This window comes from Micropterus dolomieu, linkage group LG03 (assembly GCF_021292245.1).
Source record: "Micropterus dolomieu isolate WLL.071019.BEF.003 ecotype Adirondacks linkage group LG03, ASM2129224v1, whole genome shotgun sequence".
NCBI lineage: Eukaryota > Metazoa > Chordata > Actinopteri > Centrarchiformes > Centrarchidae > Micropterus > Micropterus dolomieu.
In genome coordinates this window covers 27,653,432-27,675,360 of record NC_060152.1, presented here as the reverse complement: position 1 = coordinate 27,675,360, position 21,929 = coordinate 27,653,432, and the positions used below count along the sequence as shown (strand labels likewise).

Genomic DNA, 21,929 nt, shown 5'->3' with positions numbered 1-21,929 from the left:
AAATAGAACTTTTTGGTCATAATTCCACTAACCGTGTTTGGAGGAAGAAGAATGATGAGTACCATCCCAAGAACACCATCCCTACTGTGAAGCATGGGGGTGGTAGCATCATGCTTTGGGGGTGTTTTTCTGCACATGGGACAGGGCGACTGCACTGTATTAAGGAGAGGATGACCGGGGCCATGTATTGCGAGATTTTGGGGAACAACCTCCTTCCCTCAGTTAGAGCATTGAAGATGGGTCGAGGCCGGGTCTTCCAACATGACAATGACCCGAAGCACACAGCCAGGATAACCAAGGAGTGGCTCTGGAAGAAGCATATCAAGGTTCTGGCGTGGCCTAGCCAGTCTCCAGACCTAAACCCAATAGAGAATCTTTAGAGGGAGCTCAAACTCCGTGTTTCTCAGCAACAGCCCAGAAACCTGACTGATCTAGAGAAGATCTGTGTGGAGGAGTGGGCCAAAATCCCTCCTGCAGTGTGTGCAAACCTGGTGAAAAACTACAGGAAACGTTTGACCTCTGTAATTGCTAACAAAGGCTACTGTACCAAATATTAACATTGATTTTCTCAGGTGTTCAAATACTTATTTGCAGCTATATCATACAAATAAATAGTCATAAAATCATACATTTTCTTTTTTAGAGTATGTCTCTCACAGTGGACATGCACCTACCATGACAATTTCAGACCCCTCCATGATTTCTAAGTGGGAGAACTTGCAAAATAGCAGGGTGTTCAAATACTTATTTTCCTCACTGTACATGGTTGTGTGAAGAAGAAACTGTAGAGTTATTATAATACATACGTTTTCACAATTATACAGCATTTCATTATTTATTTGATAACGAATGGAATTTCTTTTTCCTGAAACCAAATGAGCGAAAGTGTGTACTTTCTGAAATCTGAATCAACTAAAGTCAAGTCTGTCGTGGTTTAGAGAGTTAAGGGAAAGCGGGTGATTCACCATTTCTCTCTGTGCATCCCTGAGGTCCATGAAAGCATCATCTTTAGCCACATCTCATTCTGACCTACTGTCCTATCCAGTCATCAGCCAAACACTCAGGAAAGGGCCAGCAGATGACACATATTAAAATCCCAAGGTCTGAAACCAAGCCCTACCAAACTCCCCTCCGCTCTTCATACACATGAGAATCAAATCCAATCTTTATGGAAGGGCCTGAGGTGGATAGGTAGTAGTTGAAGCTTCTAGTGCCTAGACTATACTGACACCAACAGCCAGTTTATCCTTCTGTCTCAGTTTGGAGCTTGGGAGGAGTACAAGGCCACACTAGTAAACAAGGAGGTGTGGTACAAGTAAGGACCTTTAGCATCCACACTGCTGTTGATCTGTATTAATCTGACTCCATGATCGTGTAACCCAGGATGTTACTGTAGTTGATGAGGACCTGTGACTCAGAATCACTAAGATTTGTATTGGTATTAGCATCCCATCCTATTATTAAAGCTAGGTACGACTGCACAATCAAATATTTAGAGTATATATAAAAATATATATAACTATAAAAATATGAAATTGACGATATACAAATATAAAAGAATAAAGAATATGTGCAATATGGCAGTTATGTAAATGTACAAAGTGGTGCCAATACTGAAAGCAGTCATACAACATATAATACATTTCTAAAGCTCGTCATATTCTGCTTTTGTTGACAGTCTGCAATCAATTAGTCTATAGACAGAAAATTAACTGGCAACTATACTTGATAATCGACTGATTGTTCAAGTCATTTTTTGAGCAAATATGGCAAACGTTCCCTTGATAAATCTTTGGGGATTTCGGGAAATTGCTGGTATTTGCAGCTTTTCCTTTCCTTATGTGATCTAAAGCTGAATATCTTTGGGTTTGGGACTGACTAGGACAAAAAAAGCTAAAAATGCCAACTTGGGCTGCGTGAAACTGCGATGGGAATGTTTCAGTATTTCCTGACATTTACAGACCAAATGATCAATTGATTACTCGATAAAGTCCTCAGCAGCCCTAGTTGATTCATTTCTGTGGTAAAGTTTGAGGTAGTGTTGTATTGAATTGGTTATTAAAAATGTTATTTATATATTGTTACCGCATTAAAATGGTGGCGTACAAAATAATAGAAAAATGTTAAAATACTGGTCACAATCATATTGTTTGTTGTGCTTCTATCGATATCAAGACAAGAGATAAACCAATAATGTTTTCATTTATTGATTTCTTCCTCAAGAATTGTGAGAGAAACTCACAATTCCCATTTTTTACCCAAAATGTGCAGCTCTAAAGCGCAGCCTACCCCACATGCCAGTTATTTTATTGTGAGTCACTGCGGTTGTGACCTCACTCTGCTATCTGGAAAGAGTTAAAACAACGCTCCACCCAAAATCTGTATCAACCACTCACCGCCTGATGTGAAAGATGTTGTTTTTTTTAAGTGCTTGATTTAGCATGGTACTTTGCAGACAGCGTGGCTGTAGTCAGCTTGGATGGTTACAATAGATTCCAATGGTGACCCAGTTTCATGGTGAAGGAAAAACTAAATCCTCTCAAACCACTCAATCAGCATAATCCACTTCTCTTCTGTGCATCCATGCGCTTGTAATATACCAAACACTCAACTGTTTGAGTCCTCACTTACTACCCTCTCCAGCAATGTACATTAAAATAATGAACGCACTGCTGAAGAGGAATGGCTTATTGGCAATTGCAGACTACAATGGGCCATCATAACTTATCTGTGAGAAAGCCAAAACAAGCATATCACTTTCTTTTAAGAAGAGATTTTATATATATATATATAAAAAAAAAGACAGGGGCCTGTAGGTTTTAAAATAAAAGTATCAACCAGTCCAAGGTTCTTTCCAGCGAGTGTATCCAAATTGCTTCAGGCCATGTGAAAACTGCAGATCAATGCAATCAGTGAACACATCAACAACTTACATCACCCGTACACAATGTAAAAACACGGAAACATGGAAATGAGGGGGATGACTCACTGGCCATTTAAGCCCTCACTAACAGGGGGGAGAGAGCAACACGTGACTGACGGCAAATGAGGAGAAAAATCGACTGATTTTACTGCGTTCATGCACATTAACAAGGAACACATACAGTGTTGTGCATACGATTAGTCCAATGACATTTGAGGAGGTCATCGTTGTCATCGTTGTTGAAACAAATTGCTCATTGAGAGCAGAGTGGTAACTCGCTGCTAAGAGCCTCACAGGGAGAAAGCACCACACATACTGAAGATAATTATCTCACCACGCACAAATAGATGTAATTTGGATGATGGTAAGGGGAAGACTTTTCATTTAGTCATGCATCACACTTAGCTTAGAATTTGTCATCAGCTGTCTCTGGCATGCCTTGGTTACAGTGTCCAGGCCTTTTGTATTGCCAGCAACAAGCATTATTTTGTAAACCTTATATGGGTAGGTAGACCCACTGTATCAACAATCTCAGATGAGTAACAGAATCTTGTAGCTTTACAGCTACAGATACAACTGTTGAGAATGAGGCTGCTCCTTTGTAGAACCTAATTACTTCTCTAGTGTTCAACTCTTTGAGTCATTGGCTTTTTTGGTGTAATTTCACTCACCTTGTGTTTAGAGGCTTTATGCAAAGTCTCTTACTCTTAACAGAATAAGTTGGGCAACTCAGAAATGATCGATTAGTTTGCATGTCAGTGGTACTATAAATGCTCTTTCACAGCCTTTATGAAAAAATGGTTTTATGCAACTTAGTTAGATTTTTTTGACTGTGTGCCTTCAGGTTTTCTATTCAAGGCACATATCTGCATATAAATGGACAGAGGAGTGTGTCAGTGTTCCAGGGATTTACATGTAAGAACCATGTTGATGAGACACGGACAGTTTTCTTGAGTTGCGAAATCAGTGGGCCAAATGATTTTAGAAAGTCGGCATGCACCTGACCCTTTAATCTCTTGCAGTTTCTTTGACTCACATATCCCCCTCCGTGCCTCCCTTCAACTCTGCCCCCTGTGGGAGGGGAACCTCACAGTTTTAAAACCACTGGCTGTGAAAGGCTATTTTGCCTTTATTACAAAGTGGGACGTTTATCGACAAAACCATTGCAACCTATTAAGACCAATACCTTTGAAGACCACTTCCTACCCCCGGCAGTTACAGATCCCAATAAAACCTCAAATACAGTATGTTCTCATATGGCACACACTCACCTGTACTGCAGCGCTGATTTCAGCAGCAAAGCCTCCAGTTACTGGTGCCTCGTGACTGATGAGCAGACGTCCGGTTTTCACCACTGACTGAAAAACAAAGAAACACAAAGGTGATGACAGAACACAGAAGGTTCAGCGTACCGCTCCATCATGGTTTAAAACCTGCAGTGCCTCTAAATGATTCCTCACATTAAAGCATGGCAGGTCGGCCAATTCATGCACATCAGAGTTCAGACTTAACATTGTCAGTAGTGAATAGGTGATCGTCTGTGGAACCAAGTTTGGCTTAAATCAAGTAAAACTTTTTTCTTTTTTCTTTTTATTCCCACCTTCGTACCAGTCACCACAAAATGCATTGAAATTATGACTGAGGGTGATTGCTATACATCTAAAATAGTAATTTATTTACACTTCATCTCTTTATATTACTCTATGTGTAGCAAAGGCTTAATGCACTCATGTAATGTATGAACACAGGTTTGAAGTTGAACTCATCCAGACAGTGTCATAGATTTTAGCAACATGTAAAAAGATTTCACTGTGAGCTCTTGACATGTGTGTTCCATACAAAATTCTGTGTGAGTTTGGGTGCTTTGTGGATGCACACATTCACATTGCAGAAGTAAGAGGCTGTATGTGGAACGGGTGTTACTAAGTAAGAGTGGTTCACATAGTGCCTGCTGTGGTATGCTGTATCTGCTTACTACCCCCAGGCTGCATGTGTGTCTGGCTGTGTTGCTGCATGGATAAAATGGATATGACACAATAGTATGAGCTGGAGGGCTGATTTAGGCTGGTACACAGGGCCAACGGGACAATCATGGACATTAGAGGTCTCGGACTGCTAGGCATTTGGATTTGGGTTTTCTGTAACCTGACATTACTGCAGAAAGATGCCTCTGCTCCACCCGTTATCTACCACAGCATAAAACCAATACTATACTATAATCTCATCCACTTGCCACTGGTCCAGACCAAAGCTATGTCTGTTCTCTGCAACTTCAGCAAACCTTTCCTTACCTCTACCCAATTGCTGTATTTCTGTCTGTTTCCAGTAATAAATTTGGTACACCTCCGAGGCACAGAATTACTACTAGCAGTGATGTGCATGGTGTCGTCTACATTATTTGGAGAATTTCAATAGGACTCATGTAGAGACTAGTGTGTGTGGTATCGCCTGGTCCATGCTAAGGAATATACACTATATCACCAAAAGTTTTAGGACAGCCTTCCGAATCTTTGAATTCAGGTTTTCCATTCACTTCCATAGCCACAGGTTTATAAAATCATCAGACTGCTTCTACAAACATTTGTGAAAGAATGGGTCACTCTCAGGAGCTCAGTGAATTCAAGTGTGGTACCGTGATAGGTTTCCACCTGTGAAATAAGTCCATTCGTAAAATTTCCTCACTACTACATATTCCACGGTTAGTGGTATTATAACAAAGTGGAAGTGATTGGGAAAACAGAAACTCAGCCACGAAGTGGTAGGCCCCATAAAAATCACAGAGCGGGGTCAGCGCATGCTGTGGTGCATAGTGCGAGTCAATAGCTACAGACCTCCAAAAGTCATGTGGCCTTCGGATTAGCTCAAGAACAGCATGCAGAGAGCTTCATAGAATGGGTTTTGATGGCCAAGCAGCTGCAACCAAGCTTGACATCACCAAGTGCAATGGAAAGCGTCAGATGCAGTGGTGTAAATCCGCCAACACTGGACACTAGAGCAGTGAAGATGTGTCCTCTGGAGTGACGAATCGTGACGCTTCTCTGTCTGGCAATCTGATGGACAAGTCTGGGTTTGGCAGTTGCCAGGAGAATGGTACTTGCATGACTGCATTGTGCCAAGTGTAAAGTTTGGTGGAGGGGGGATTATGGTGCGGGGTTGTTTTTCAGGGGTTGGGCTTGGCCCCTTAGTTCCAGTGAAAGGAACTGTTTTGGAACTGTATTTTGGACAATTTCATGCTTTCAACTTTGTGGAAATAGTTTGGGGATAGCCCCTTCCTGTTCCATCATGACTGCGCACCAGTGCACAAAGCAAGGTCCATAAAGACATGGATGAGCAAGTTTGGTGGGGAGAACTTGACTGGCGTGCACAGAGTTCTGACTCCAACCCGATAGAACACCTTTGGGATGAATTAGAACGGAGACCGTGAGCCAGGCCTTCATGTCCAACATCTGTGCCTGACCTCACAAATGCGCTTATGGAAGAATGGTCAAAACATTCCCATGAACACACACCTACACCTCGTAGACAGCCTTCCCAGAAGACCTGAAGCTGTTATAGCTGCAAAGGGTGGGCCAACTCCATATTAAACCCTAAAGATTAAGAGTGAGATGTCATTAACCTTCATGTACATGTAAAGACAGGCATCCTTAAACTTTTGGCAATATAGCGTATGTTGAGTTTCCACTTGAGGTAACACCACAGTGCACACTTCATTTAAAACATAGGGGGTAAATATCAGATACCTTGCCCTCAAACTACAAATTGAACAGCCACAGTAACTAAATAACCCGGTGAAAATAAGCATCACATATCCATATGGCACTGTAAATTAGGCCTGACATTCTTTCCCTCCAACATGACCGCATAGTATCAAACACAGGGGCATTCTGGGGCCTCATGCTGATGCTAAAAAGGCAAATGTTTACATTGCTGAGGTCCCGGGTTTGGCTTTGAAGCACTAAATGACTGTGGCCAACTGTACCACTATCACACACACTAGTATTGGGGGCAAAATGAGTCAGTACTATGCAACTCTAGGATAGAAATACTTGATGCGATGCCAACATGCCTCTTCCTGGTGGGGCAAATAGGAAGACCTTGTGTATTGTGTGCTGAGCTATTTAGAAGCAGGAATGCAAAGATTCTTAAAATTGTTTCTTTTAACATATTTAAGTAGTTGAGTTGAATGAGGTCAGTGTGCAAAAAATCACTGATTTTATGACACCATCTTTGGGAATGTGGAAGTTAATAATGCTGGAAGACAATAACCACAGCTGGCAATCTGCACAGTGACGAGGAATCAAGCGAAGAGTTGAGACTAGGGTGATGTCTTGATATAACATGTTGCTGTTGAGTTCGCCTCAGCATGACTCATGCAGGTGCGGCGCTGCCCAATCTTCTACCCCACCCTGATGCTGAACCCATTCCTCATTTTACAAACAACTTCCAATTTACACTGCGACACCAGCATCTCCCTGACAAGATACCATTCATTAGTCATTGAGTACTCTTAGTGAGTGCATTCTTCAGATGCTTGACACAAAAGGAGCCTGCCACTGTTTTTTACAATGTCGTGGGAGAGAATTTCTCTGACTCTGAGGCCTGTGGAAAACTCGTGACCCAGTTAATACACTTGTCCCACAACCCTGCTGACTAAACAACAAGTGACATTAAATGGAAAAGTGTCCAATAGCTGGCATAAAGTAGTTCAGTAGGCTATTCTAAAAGTAGTGCTGCATGCCAGTGCATAATACGACAATATGTTAAAATAAAAATGGCAAACAGTGGTAATGTTTGGGACAGGAAAATGGCACCGGGTGCACTAGTACAGTAGGTAATGCAGTTCATATGACGAGTCACTGCATTTCAGTCACATAGGACAAAGAAAGAAATACACATTTTCTCAGTGAACATATTACATCTTGGCTTATGAACTTAGCAGGGTATATATCCAGAGAGATATGGTTAAATTCCTGCATATTTTAATATAACAGTTGCCCATGCTGGACTATGGCATGGGTTTTGATTTATAGCCGTTTCTAAGAGTTTTTATTTAACCTGTCGATAGCTCCACCACAACATAAGACATCTGTGTTGTACATAATGAGTATTGACTTATTGATGCATGTGTTGGTGGCAAGGCCTGCCTTGAATAAAAGACAATTCTGTGCAGTTATATTAAAGTTGTTTTGATCATAGTGAAAGAGTGATTATTGCGGTGACCAGAAGGTTTATCGTGGAGATAGTTATGCTAAATGTCTTTTACTGAAAAGGACAAGATAACAGCACTTTATGTTGTCTTCAATTAAAAAAAAAACAAACTGTGTGCTAATTAGGGCTGACCCTGAATAGTTGAAGATTCGATACTTTAATGGGCTGAGGCTGATTCGACTGCCAATCTCACATTCGAATCTTCGCAGTGGCGTTATGAAAGAAGGATCATACCATTTTGGCTATTCAAGATTAAAGCTGAACTACCGTGTGTAACACCCCCCCGCCCACCACTCTTTAAGCCACGCAGCTAGCATGGCTAAAAAAAAAAAAAAATCATTCATGAGACAAAAAGCACACGCAATTTTGCATTTGTCTCCATAATAATTTTTTGGGTACTAATTCCTCTGTCTTCTTCAATCTATTCACAGTCTTTACAAACAGGCAAGTGTAATGGCCTCTGTTGTCAGATTGCAACCTAGTCGAGGCTGACCTTACACCTCAACTGTCCAACTCATTCAACTCACCTCACTGCCTAAGGTTCAATTACACACAGTTCCAAGAGACAAAAAGAAACCACACACACAAAGTCGTTTTTACATCGCTGACAGGACTGTGACAGCACTCTAACTTCTACATAGTAATTGTGGTTGTAGCCTTTAACCCAGTTGCTTCCGGTTGCTGGAGGTTTTTTGTTTTTTTGTTTTTTTTGGAGGCAGGACCATTCACTCTCATCGTGCAGGTTGAACCTTTTTTCAACAATTATCCAGTCCTCTTATTTGCCTACGACAGCCAGTGTTCATGTTTTTAATTGAGACTCTGAACGGGGGCGAAGGCATTGCTTTTAAAACAGCGACAGCGGTGGAGCCACGAGAAGTACATCGGACACTGTAAGAAGAGGATAAGATGCATCCAAGGGGTGAAATCACATCACTTTCTATACAACCTCAGGAAGACATGCTGGCAGGAGGATCTTTAATGGTTTTACACCATGGACTCGTGCCTGATGAGTATTACTAAGTGGCTCATGTCCTGTGAATCAAAAAGCATCACTTTCCAAAATAAGAGTAGGAAATATCATACTAATTAAAGCTGCAAGCAGCATTGGGCGGGCCCTCGCACGTGTAGCGCGTCAAGGTGTGAGGGGGCTGCGTTGCAGATTCTGGAGCTCTGCTGGTGTGGCTGTGAATTTGCCACGTGCTTTGGACGGTGCACAAAGGTGTAAATCATCACTTCCTGTGTCCCCTTTGTGGCGCTACATAGCACTTAGCCCTACGACTATAAGTGAATATTGGCATGTAGATGTGTTCAGGGCATGACTGTCAAGCACGTAAAGTTTGGTGCAGATATGAGCATGTACACTGAGGTTATAACAACTGCGTCTTTCACGGCGAATCATTGATTTTGGACACCGCGGCACAGGCACGCCATTCCATGAAAACTCACCGTTTGAATAACTTTTAATCGTCAATGGGTTTAGACTGCACAGCGAAAGTTTGAAGCTGGACTAAATCTCTAGGAGGAGTTGGTTAAAGTACAGTGTGTAAACTGCCAAAAACTACCATTAAATCCAAAATGGCCGACTTCCTGTTGGGTGTTGGGCATCGCTCAAAGAGGCTTTTTTGTACATCTGGACATGATACACGTACCACAGAAATTTCGTATACGTAGGTAAAACTTTGTCCAGGGGCTGCTCTGTAAAAATTCCTTCAGTTCCAATAGGGACCTGGCATGTTTCATGCTCGGGCTCTAAAGTAAACAGTGACATTAGAAAAGGATTGACAATCTGAAAAGAGATCGAAAAACAAAGATGATGACTTCCTCCATGTCCAGCCTCCATGTCTGAGTGTGAGGCTGAACAGGTCCTGAATGTGGGAGCAGCAAGAAACAGACCCTGTCCTGCCAGTAAAGAAGAGTTCTTTCAAAGACTAACCACAGCCAAAGAGAATCTTTACTGATCGATGCACCAAACTGATGAAATAAGTGAAGAGAGCAAATGAGAAAGTGGTGGAGTAGCTGTATTGTGCAATTGAAGTGATTTGTGATGTAACAATGTATTCATTCAATTCAATGTATTCATATGTTTTTTTAAATTCTATTTTCATGACATACTTTTTTCACATTTTGATTTGCTCTGCGTTTCCACTGCTGTACTGCGAAATATTCTTGGACTAAGTCAAGCATACATTTGAAATGTTTCCTAACACTGTCTAGCTTCTGAGAAAAGCAAACAATCTCCAAGGAAGTCAGGCTATAAATTAGTCAACTTATCATTTACGACAAAAATTTTCCCAGACAATAATTACATGCCAAAACAAGGATACACACCCGGAGCCGTGCTCGATTTAAGTGCCAGCTAGGACACTGTGGCATCACCTCAATGACAGCAGATTCATTTCAATGGAGGGTGAAGGCTTGCCAACTAAAGTCTGAGTAGACAAACTTGTATTTGCTTCGTGCAACATCTATCTAAAAACACCTGAATGTTACTCAAGTTAGAGATTCTATCTAGTAATAGAAAATGGGTCCATACTTATGAAGTTGGATAGCATTCACACTAACATTAGAGTGTAGCCCTTTTCTAGTTGGTGTTAATATTTGAGGTCGATTCCAGTTCTGTATTTAATAATTATTTATTTCTGGCTTGGTACATCCTCCTCCCTGCCTTGGTCCTGGCTCCGAGTCAAAACGAGGGCTCCAGGTTGGTGGCAGCTGGTGGTAGTTGGGCTGGGCGACAGCTCTGGTGGCTGCAGCTTTACTACTCACTGTGCTGCAGGGCTGTCATTAGATTCCGGAGTCGTTCCGCTGGCTGCAGAGGAAATGTCATGTTTACTGCCATTCCCATACACACCCAAACCTAATGAGCAGCATGGCGCTCGTCCTCCTGCATTCGACCCATCTCTTCTTTCCCCAGGCTCCTTACTTCCTGTTCTTCCTGCCTCCATCATTCCTCCATGCTGTGGTTCATCTCACCCTCATCACCCATTTCTTTCTCTTTTCCTCCCTCCATCCATCCCTCAAACCAACCATTTATCCTACTCTGCTTTCATGAAGCCTACTCTCAGTCACAGTGCTTCCCACTATGTGGCCTCACCACTCAGAGGCTGGCGGCCAATGACCTGGCATGGCCTCGGGGACTAAGGTCAGAGCTGTCACTCTCCCATGGCGCACTTACACATATTTAGTGTGTGCAGGTACGCAGACACACAACTTGTCATACGTTGCTTATTCAGGATTGATTGATTAACATCTTCTGACAGTGACAGCTAGTTACTTTCACAGGTTGCCTCCTGCTGCTGCTGATGTTGTGGTATTTTGGCATTCAAGTGTCATCTTAGCGGAAAGGAGACACATGCTTATGGGGAAAAAAGATATCTAGAAAAACAGTGGCTTTTTTTTTTTTTTACACAGTATATAGTTATCACAGAGCACTAACTCATTCTAAAAAGGACAGTGTACAGACTATGGGGATGAGAAGTGAATAAAACCAGTCCATACTTGGAGCTAAACTGGGCTGTGGTTTGTCTGGTGCAGAATCACATAATGTACTTTCAGAGTTTTCAAAACACATGGAAGAGCCTTTGTAAAAGAGGCTGCCAACACTTATTTGTTGGATCTGTATTTTTATGCCACTAAATTGGTCAAGAATACTTTAAAAATAGTGGTGATGACAAAAACAAAATCTGCTGTGCTTGTACTGTATGTACACACACACACACACACGAGACTGTAAGTGACTCCCCCGCCTTCCCATATAGTATGCCTCCTCTTCCCTCAGGCCGTCCATCAAAATGTGACAGGAAGAGAAAGTTTAGTTCTGTGCCGCCACTGAGGAGTCGTCCTTGCCGCTGGATCCGCTGGCTTCGCTGGCTTAGCGCCCTTCCACAGACCCTGTAATTGCGCGGTCACCACAGGGTCCTAACTCATGCGCCACCATGTGATCTCCGTGACAAATGAGAGTCGGGACGAAGCTCGACTACTCACTGGCCTTTAAAGTGGCACTCTGCGATTAGCGGAGAGGGGTGAGTGCTCGGCGAACCGGAGGCCCCGTTAAATCACAGCTCCGAGAGGGAAGCGGGGCGGGAGGAAACACAAACACTCTTTCTGGCATTCTGTGCCATACAATCATTCGGCGTCTCTCACGACAGACAGAGGGAAAGTGAGAACCAGAGAGAGAGAGGGCGAGAGAGCACAAGAATGAAAGATCAGAGGAGAACGTGTAGAACAGCCTCTGCGCTGGGCGGAGGGCCAAGCCATCCTCCAGAGGAGCCAGAGGAGACCTCAGACAGAAATAACTGCAAACATCCCATAAAGATCCATTAAAACCAATTCATCTCAATTACTCCCTGACAAACACACACACAAAATCTCTACCTTTCTGCCCTGCAACCATTGTGTACATGGTGTGTACAAACAGACACACTACTACTGTACCCACTCCAACTTAATTACAGCTCTTTGTGAGGCAGCTGCATATATAAAAATCAATCAATGACTTTTAAAAGCCCTATAAAATGGTGTATAACATTAAAAAAGGGGTGGTTTCTATGAATGTAACATCCTAACTATTTCTCGTAAGGGGGATTTTTACTCAGTAGGATAACGTGTAACAAGTGAAATTATATAGTATTTTAAGTAAGCAGACTGGGGTATTTGACCTACCATGTTAAACAGTAAGTAAATCACTGTAAAAGCACCATCCTACTCTTAGGGCTTTATGAAATCAGTTCCATTTTGTTTTCTGATTTCTGAATTCTGTGTTTAACAATTACTCATCAGAAAGAGTGTGTAATCATGTGGGTGATGAATCAAATTTCAACATTTAGAAAAACAGACGTAACAGAATAAACAGACAGAAGCAACGTCTTCAACAAGATTGTGTCTTGCATCTGCCACTTTACAGAGTTTGCTGATGAGCTTGACTCTCTTCGACTGTTTGTGTGTGTAGGCGCTGAGCCCTGCCTGTAAATGACACCAAAACACAGCAACATAGTATTTTTTTGTTCAAATGCTGTAAAAAAACAAAACAAAAAAAACACTTATAATGCTAGGGAAAGATTCCACGGTATTCTGCATTTTACAGTTGAATAGAGTTAAAATTTTTCAACTTCTAGTTATTTCGGCATCAGTTTGATCCGTTTCATGCAATTAAATCACGACAAAATGTTTACTTTGGGTTCATACAGTTGTAGTATTCTCAGGTTATGTTTATTCACGTTAATGCGTTGAGTGTGAACACTTGTAAGTTGTCCAACAACAAAACCCAAGCGAGGATTAAGTTCGCGTTGTATGTGAACACAGGTTTATACAGGTGGTCAAAGTGTGGTAAATATCCCTTTTTCTATCCCTGGGTAGGATGTAATCCATTGCCATTCAATAAAAACTACCATTGTGAAGTTTATAGCACTGAGTTTTGTCAAAGTCATGTGACAGTGTTTTTCCTCTACTTATGTTGAAATCACTAGTCAATTAAACAGTCAGCTGAATCGAAGTTCATTGGCATCTGTTTAGATAATCAATTAATTTTTGCAGTAATTTTTTTTTTACAATATGAGAAAAAATGACAAACATTCTCTGATTCTCCTGTTTCTTCAATATGGGGATACGTTGCTTTTCGGGGTTTTGTACCATTGGTCAGACAAAATAAACAACTGTTTACATTGTTACATTGTGTTAAAGCATTGCTGATAGGAATGTTCAACATATAAGAGTCAAACCTTCCTAGCAACTAAGATGAGGAAACAAATGTCTCAGTGTCCACCCACATAATCATAACAGTGTTGGATCACAGAAAAAAAAAAAAGGTTATTTCCATGTGTTCACCTTTTATGGACAATAATCAAAAGAAAATACAATGAAAGAGTAGTGCTTTATGGGGGCAGTAGCATCACAAGACAACTCCACAATTTCATTAAACCACCTTAAAAGGTCACCACAAGATATAATAAATGAGGTACGTTATGAAGAAGAAAACTAACACAAACCCCCTGCTGCAGCACTTCACAAACCTCCACAACAGGAAGCTTGTTTAATGCATCCCAGTACCCCGTGACATTCCTACAGGAGCACAGGGACATCACAGAGGCGACTGCATCTGGTTCCCATAAATACTTTGAAAAATCATCCATGTCCCAAATCTATTGTCTCTTTTAAAAACAGTGACAGTTCCTTGTTTATGTGCCAGATTAACAAAAAACAAAAATAGGTTTTTGTGCACATAAGTTTTGTTTTTCTACTACTTGGTGACAAATCCTGAGTGTAAGGGCAAAAAGTAGTGACTTATTTCAACAACCATTTCATGTACAGCCCTATTACAGCAAAGACTGCCAGGGACATACAGATGAGTCAGAGCTTTCTTAGGCGAATGAATTTGGGAGGGGGGGGGGCAATACGGAGTGAAGTTAAGTTAAATAAACATGATTTATATACGGAAATAAAAAAAATAATATAATAATATTTCTTTTACGTCAATCGAACTCATCTGGGCTCCCTTTTCATTTGTTACTCCACCAACATTGTTTATGATTGATAAGAATATAAGTTTATATAACGTTTTTTGGCTGCTGAAGGGGCGCACAGTTTGTTCTCATGCCCTAAATATTATTTTTGGACATTAGTGTAAACCAGTGGTTTTTTGAAACTGAAAGGGATTTTTTTCTTTTCTGTAAAGTAACCTCAATGTTGGGGGCGCAAAACATACTCAAGAACTCAAACTTTGCACATAATTCAGACAGCGAAAAATTTCCTATTTTATGTATTTTGCGCATGGGTGTGGTAAAATGGCAGCCCACGGAAAAAGTTTCACCTGCGTGTACAAAATTTCTGTGGCATATGTATCATGTCCAGACATCCAAAAAAGCCTCTTGGAGCGATGCCAGACACCCAACAGGAAGTTGGCCATTTTGGATTTAATGGTCATTTTTGGCGATTTACACACTCTCACTTTAACGAACTCGTCCTACGGATTTAGTCTGATCAACTTCAAATTTTCGTTGTGCACTCTAAACCCACTGACGATTAAAAGTTATTCAAACGGTTATAACAAGTCAACCAGTTTGTCTGTGGCGTGTCATCGAAAATTGGTGATTCGCCATGAAACAGGAAGATGTTATAACTACAGTACACATGATCACATCTGCACCAAATTTAGTATAACAAAAGTCCTGCTCTGAAAACATCCACGTGCCAATATTCACTCAAAGTCATTGCGCCACCTGCTGGCAACAGGAAATGACACATTTTATGCTGTAATGTACTACTCCTAGCAGGTTGGACGTATCAACTTCAAAACTGTCCCAGAAAACCCATAACACATTGATGAAGCCATGTTGTATAACTCGCGACTTTGCAGTTGACAGTGTGGCGGTGGCGTGGTTGCAAAGTTGAACTCTTTCGCATGACACAGGAAGTTGTTGTAACTTGACGGTACATGCTCACATCTGTACCAGATTTTACACGTTTGAAAAGAGTCCTGCCCTAAACACATGTACAAGACAACATTCACCCATAGTCAGCGCGTCACCTACTGGCAACAGGAAGTGATCTTCAACGAAGCAGCCCCCGCGGCACGTTTTACCTACATGTATGAAATTTGTGGCACATGTATCATGTTAATATGTACAAAAAAGCCTCTTGGAGCGATGCCCTAAACACAACAGGAAGTTGGCCATTTTGAATTTTATGGTTCTTTTAGGATATACATTTTTTTTTTTTTTTTTTTTTTTTTAAATACACACTCCATACTTTAACTAACTAACTAAATCTGCAACGCGGCCGCCTCACACCTCAACGCGCTACACGTGCGAGGGCCCGCCGAATGCTGCTTGCAGCTTTAATTTCCTTTCTTTTTGAAAACTGAAAAATGTGCTTTAACTTTAGGAAAACTCTAACTTCAGAAACTTCATTTTAAAAGAAGTGCTGGCCAAACTGGAAACTCTGAAGTGTAGTCAAAACGTTGTCAAAAGCCAATGACAGTTTAAAGACAATAAATGGACAGTAAAACATGAACATAATTAAGAGTTTAACTAATTGTTAATAAATCCCAATCATGTTTGAAAGGGAATTTCAAAATATTGCAAGAAAGAACCGCATAACACATTAATAAATGTGTTTTCTATTAATCGTAAGAGCTGTTCTGAAAAGAAAAACATAAAAATGATTGATTTTTTTATATTACTTTTTGGTTTGGTTTCAGTTTCTGGAACTAATTTCATGATTTATACATGACTTTTAAAAAGGACCTGGTCTGGTGGTGTGCGTTGTATCCGAGCGGACCTCTTGGATGTCTGTGTCTCCATGTGACTTCAAAAACTCCTTTTCCACTCAGACCTGCTATCGGCCTACAGACTGCCCTCGATGATCTCAATCTGCCCACACCTCTGGCCAAGGCTCCCTAACTAAATCGTCCTCTGCAGTGGAAAACTGACGACCTGGCCCAAACAAGCCACAACTGGTCCAATCTTAAGTGCCTTTTACTTTTAGAGGGATTGTTTCATAACAAAAATTATTGTCATTATCATATAGTATGGTAACAGTGTTTATCCAACAATCACTGCATGAGAGAGCTGAAACACAAAAGTGTGATTTCCACATCTCATTTTGATTTTTGCGCCCATTTGCAACAGTCTCTGGTAATTATTCTTATCTGTTTGATCTGTATGGGAGACAGTCTGGGGTGGGTGAATGATCTGTGGTAATCATTAGCTAGCCTGCCTCTTAAAAACAACAGCCAACAACCACGAAAGTTTTTTCTCAATGTCTAACAGAACTAAGAACCTATACGATTTGTGGATTTGGACATATTTCTCCAGTGAGTGACACTGGGAAAAATTTGAGAAATCTCCAGTGCCTAGCTGTGGAATGTGAGCATCAGCTATGGCCAGGCAGAGGAATGGAAAAGAAGTCAGTAGCAGACTACTACATCTTAAACATTTTTGATGGACCACAAATTGCGTTCATTAACCACAAATTTTGTGATGTACACATCTAATATAGATAAATTACCCAAATGCTGTTAAGTGGTGGTTAAGGGTTTATTCTTTTTGCAGTGTTGCATTATGCCGTACTTTTTACCAGCGACACCAGGGGAGAGAATGAGGAGCTGGACCCATCACCGAAAAACAACCATGAGTAATTTTCCACTGATATAACCACCGAGACACTGTTGTAGCAGCACACATGACAGAGTTATGACACACACATCAGCCAATAAGCCGTATGACCCCCCCCTTACCCCAAATCCCCCCCCAACTGGCTCTCTCCTGCCCCACATGTTTTCTGTCTTTCTCTCCACAAAGTCCTGCTGGTTCAGTCCACGATTCAATGTTAACATTGTAATTACAAACGTGGGCTACAATAATACGAATGCAGGGAGTGGGGCCCAAACCTCTGGCCACTTTCTTCCTGTGCCATTTTCTTCTACTTTGATTGTTTCCAGTGTGTGTGTGTGACAGTGAGCCAAAGATATTAGGAGTGTTGTCGTGGGCCAGTGAGCAGATACTGGCTGAGACCCCTCAACTGAAAGGGAAACACAGGCGTGAGCACGGCCCGTCTAATCGCTAGCAGGCTGCCTGCCTGGCCCCTTCCTTGGCCGGGCTCCAGACCAGGGGCGTCTGCTCACCACTGCGCTGGGTGAAAATTGTGGCCAGGTTTCACAAAGACAAGGGCAAAATCTACACTGTGAAATTAAATAATGTGGGCTCACAATAATATCCCACGACATTTTTGTGAACAAAACTCCCATTTGATATACTGATTGAATGTTCAAAGTTTTTCCCAATAGACAGTGTCTGGTGTGTTTTTCAGGTAACAATCCTCTGGCACACAGCAGACTCACTTTGATCCTTTGAAAAAACAATTTCCAGCACATTTCCAACATCATGCAGACTAATAATGTGAAATTTTGTGTGGTCGTTAGATGATGACACATAATGGCAAATAACTAATGGGTGTCATGACATCTTAGACAAACACATGAGCGTGTTTGCAGATGGTTAGTGTTCAACTTAATAACACTACATTACTTATTTTTTTCCTTTCTCTCAGTCTTTTATTAACTTAAAATTACACATTTCTACACATGGTATTCACATACTGCTTCTTTAGACACTGGAACAATAATATACCTATTCAGAAGAAAAACATCACTGCATTAGAAAAGGCATGATGAATTATACAATGCTTGTATCCAACTATTTGTTATAATTAGTATCACTTGTCATTTAAAAAGTCTCATATCCAGATTATGAGATTAAAGACACTTTAATTTAAATTTATATATGGAGGTCTGTTGGCCCCATCACAAATCGGATTACATGCAAATCGGGGTTGGCCCTCCTCCAGTCTAGAAGGAGTGTTACTGCACCTGAAGCTGTTTGGTAACTGCCAAAAACGACAGAAGGAGGACCACTTCTGCACTTAAGCAGTTTAGTTACAACAATAAATGTTTAGTTAACATTATGCAAACAAATACCAAACTATAACTCTAGTAACTTTAGCTGGCATTATCACAAGGACAGAGGGTAGACCACGGATGTATTAAAAACAAAAACCGACAGTGAGTGCGTATTTCCACAGACTGCTTACCGACAGTTACACTACAGGAGGAGTAGCCTGGACTTACTTCAAACAATTTCTCCATTACTCTGGCTCACTTGCTGACTAGTTGAATACTCCCAATCACAGCATGTGGTGTTAAGTTGTTGAGAGCAGTCGGCCTGTCATGGCTGGTAGTGACAATACAATGATTGTGAAAATCAGCCTTACACCAGATATACATTTCTTTTTACCAAATTAGAATTCCCTGAGACACTAAAATTATTTCTTCATACTCCCTACAACTACAAAGTACACCTGGTTGTAAATCGCCATCTTGATCTTCTATCAATCACCTCTGTAATTTCAGAGCAACTGTTACAGAAACATAGTAGTGGAGTGTTAATAGTAGTCTTAATATTAATTCATTTCTTTCTGCAACAAATACAGAAGGTTAAAAAAAAGAAAATATACAAGCTAAGTTTGAAGCTATTACTATGGGCAACAAGAGAGAAAAAAAAAATTAAAAATTAAAAGCCAAGAGAAAAAACAGCTAAATTATGAATTATGTCCTTACTGACTTATGACTTTATTCATATTATGGATTCAAATGTAACATTAAAAAAAGTTTTCTATCCATTGCAGTTTTGCTGTAATTTTTTATTTTTAAAATTGTAGCTTATTTAAATAACACTAGTCTAAAATACAGTGAAAACAAGCCCTTCATGATAACCGCACATGTCCTAAACACAGCAGAAACAGGCAGGTCCTGGACCATCAGCTGAAGGCCATCATGATGTGCTGTTCTACATTATCATAATGACAAGCTCAAGGTTCAGCTTTCTGGTTGGAAATAAAACAAAAAAAAAGAAAAAAAAAAGAATTAGCTATCACTTTTACTGTACTTTTTCACTGGAACATGGATGAGAAGTGATGTGTTCAGATTATGTAATGAGATGCTGTCCTATCTCAACTAAAGAGGAGGGGTGTATCTCTACCGGTGGGCGACATCATGTGGTATGCCATGTACACATGCAGCAAACAGCATCAAGCGTGCATGTGTGCATCTGAACCAGTATTTGACAGCAGACTTGTTTTAACAAATTTCCATGTGGCCATTCAGAAACCTGGCTCCACTGGACGGGCTCCACACATTTTCATAACTCAACATGATAGTGGCTGGAACACAAGGATAATGAGGCTGCTAGCTATGAGTGGTAGATGTCAAAGCAGACTTCTTAAGTGGTGGGAATCATTTAATTTTTTTCCACTGACCACCTGACAAAAATAAATGCTTCAACTTGTCGATCATTAATAAGCTGACATCATCATCATTTACTTTTGAATGGAGCAAAACGCTTTATTATAGAGTTATTAAAAGCACTACTGCCAGATGTGGCAGAGGGAAACGTGAAAAACCCCTGGCAGATTCTTGTCATAAGGAAAACTGATCATCAAACTGAAAGCTCACTTAACCACAATCACTTTGACGCTCAAACATTTTCATATTAGATCAAATTTTCCAAAACATGTTCAGAAGAGGTTGAGAAGAGTGAGGTTTGGGGTAAAACTCAGTGCATTGATGTTGCTTGTTTGGTTTTCCCACTGAAAGCAACAGCCAGGCTACTTTTTAGTCATAAATATTAAAGTTGAGGTTTAAAGTAAAAGTAAGTAAAGAAATGGCTTCAGTTTTTTTTTTTTTTTATTCATTATCAAAAAATTTTCCATCTGAAGAAGCCGGGATCAGTTTTGCATTAATACAGACAGTCAAATGTTTTAAAGTATCAACGTTTTAATGATTATGTCCCACATTAATATGTGGTAACACTTTTGGAATATTTTCCATCAGCCCATGTTGCACTGCACTGCTAAAGTCTCTTCATGGCCACTTAGAATGGCAGATCATTCACCCATATAATTATGGTAGGTGGTATTAAAAACAATAACAGCCACAGCCATCAAGACATGAACAACATGTTAAACCTGACATTGAGCAGAAAACACTGGTGGCTGCCCCACTCCATTTGCTTTCATGTCTTTTTCCACCTCAGTGGATGACAAACAAACATGTCTGAGCATACCGCGTCCTGCCTGACTCATGCCAGCTTCCATACACAGCATTTACCTTCCGTCTTTGGGTCAGGATGCACTTTACAGCTTGAAACCATTAAGAGAGGGTGAGAGGGTAAGCACAGCCTTGATAAAGAGGTCTTACAGTGAGTCAACAGAGCACTCATAACACGCAGACACTGCAACCTGCATCACTTCCAAGAATCAAAGCAGATCTGCTGCACATTCCTCCTAAGCACCCGCACTTGTGCACTGTAAGTCCTTAAATGACTCCTCCTGCATGTGTTTTTGAGGGTTTAACAGGTTCAGCCAAATTGGTTGCATCACTAAGAGGGCTGAGATCCAGGCAGCGCTGCAATCATAGGGACCTTAGCTGGAGCGCAGGCCAAGAGACACATCTATTGAGGCAGGAAGTTCACACACATTTAAGAGAAGACAGTGAGCTGCAGAAAACTGTTAGCAGGCATACCAGGGACCTACAGGCCATCTCAAGTCCTGAGAGCGTAGCATTGGTATTGCCCAATATTCATACTCGGTAGATGGTTTTGCAAATCAAGATGTCACATTATCAGCTAGAATTACCGCCCTGCAGCTGTATGCCTCTGCCAACTTGTCAAGTGGTAGTTTACATTCATGGCTGTCCAGACTCATAATATACAGTGTGTAGTGATTACTTGAAAGGAATTGAATTAAAAAAAAATAGAAAAAAAAAGAAAAAGGTATGTGTAAATTTAGGCTAAATGGATGTTATTACTATATTGATGTGATGTGAGTATAGCTACACAAAATGGTGATTTTGTTTTCTCCTGGCATTTTTAGATGCAGAGCTGTAGGTGAAACTCATTCACAAGATCACAATTAGCTAGGCGCTCTTCAATACGTTGTTTGCAGTCACGTGATTCTGATGTTGTTCAAAATTCAGAATGAGGCAGGAAGCGAAAGGCAGACCGGACGAGATGGAGGAAGGACCCGTACTATATTAAATATTGTTTACTCATTGTCCCAGTCAACATGTGTGTGAAATCTGGAACCTCCCAGTTCATTCTTAAATTATGGCCAAGAAACCTATTTTGAGGTATCAATGACTTTTACATCTAAAGTGTCACCTATTCAGTGTCTGACCTGGAACTGTGAAAAATGGTCATTAATTCTTGAGTTTTGGCCAAACATCTAATCATTCTTGTGTCCAGGTGGA

At 40.8% G+C, this 21,929-nt stretch overlaps 1 protein-coding gene across 1 annotated transcript in view; it reads right to left on the bottom strand.

Annotated features, from left to right (window-relative positions):
• Window positions 1–21,929, bottom strand: part of bckdhb (branched chain keto acid dehydrogenase E1 subunit beta) — a 59,110-nt gene that overhangs the window by 12,662 nt on the left and 24,519 nt on the right. Inside the window, exon 9 of the mRNA XM_046045121.1 lies at window positions 4,195–4,281. Within this exon, the coding sequence (XP_045901077.1) occupies window positions 4,195–4,281 (87 nt within the window). The remainder of the gene's footprint in view (window positions 1–4,194; window positions 4,282–21,929) is intronic.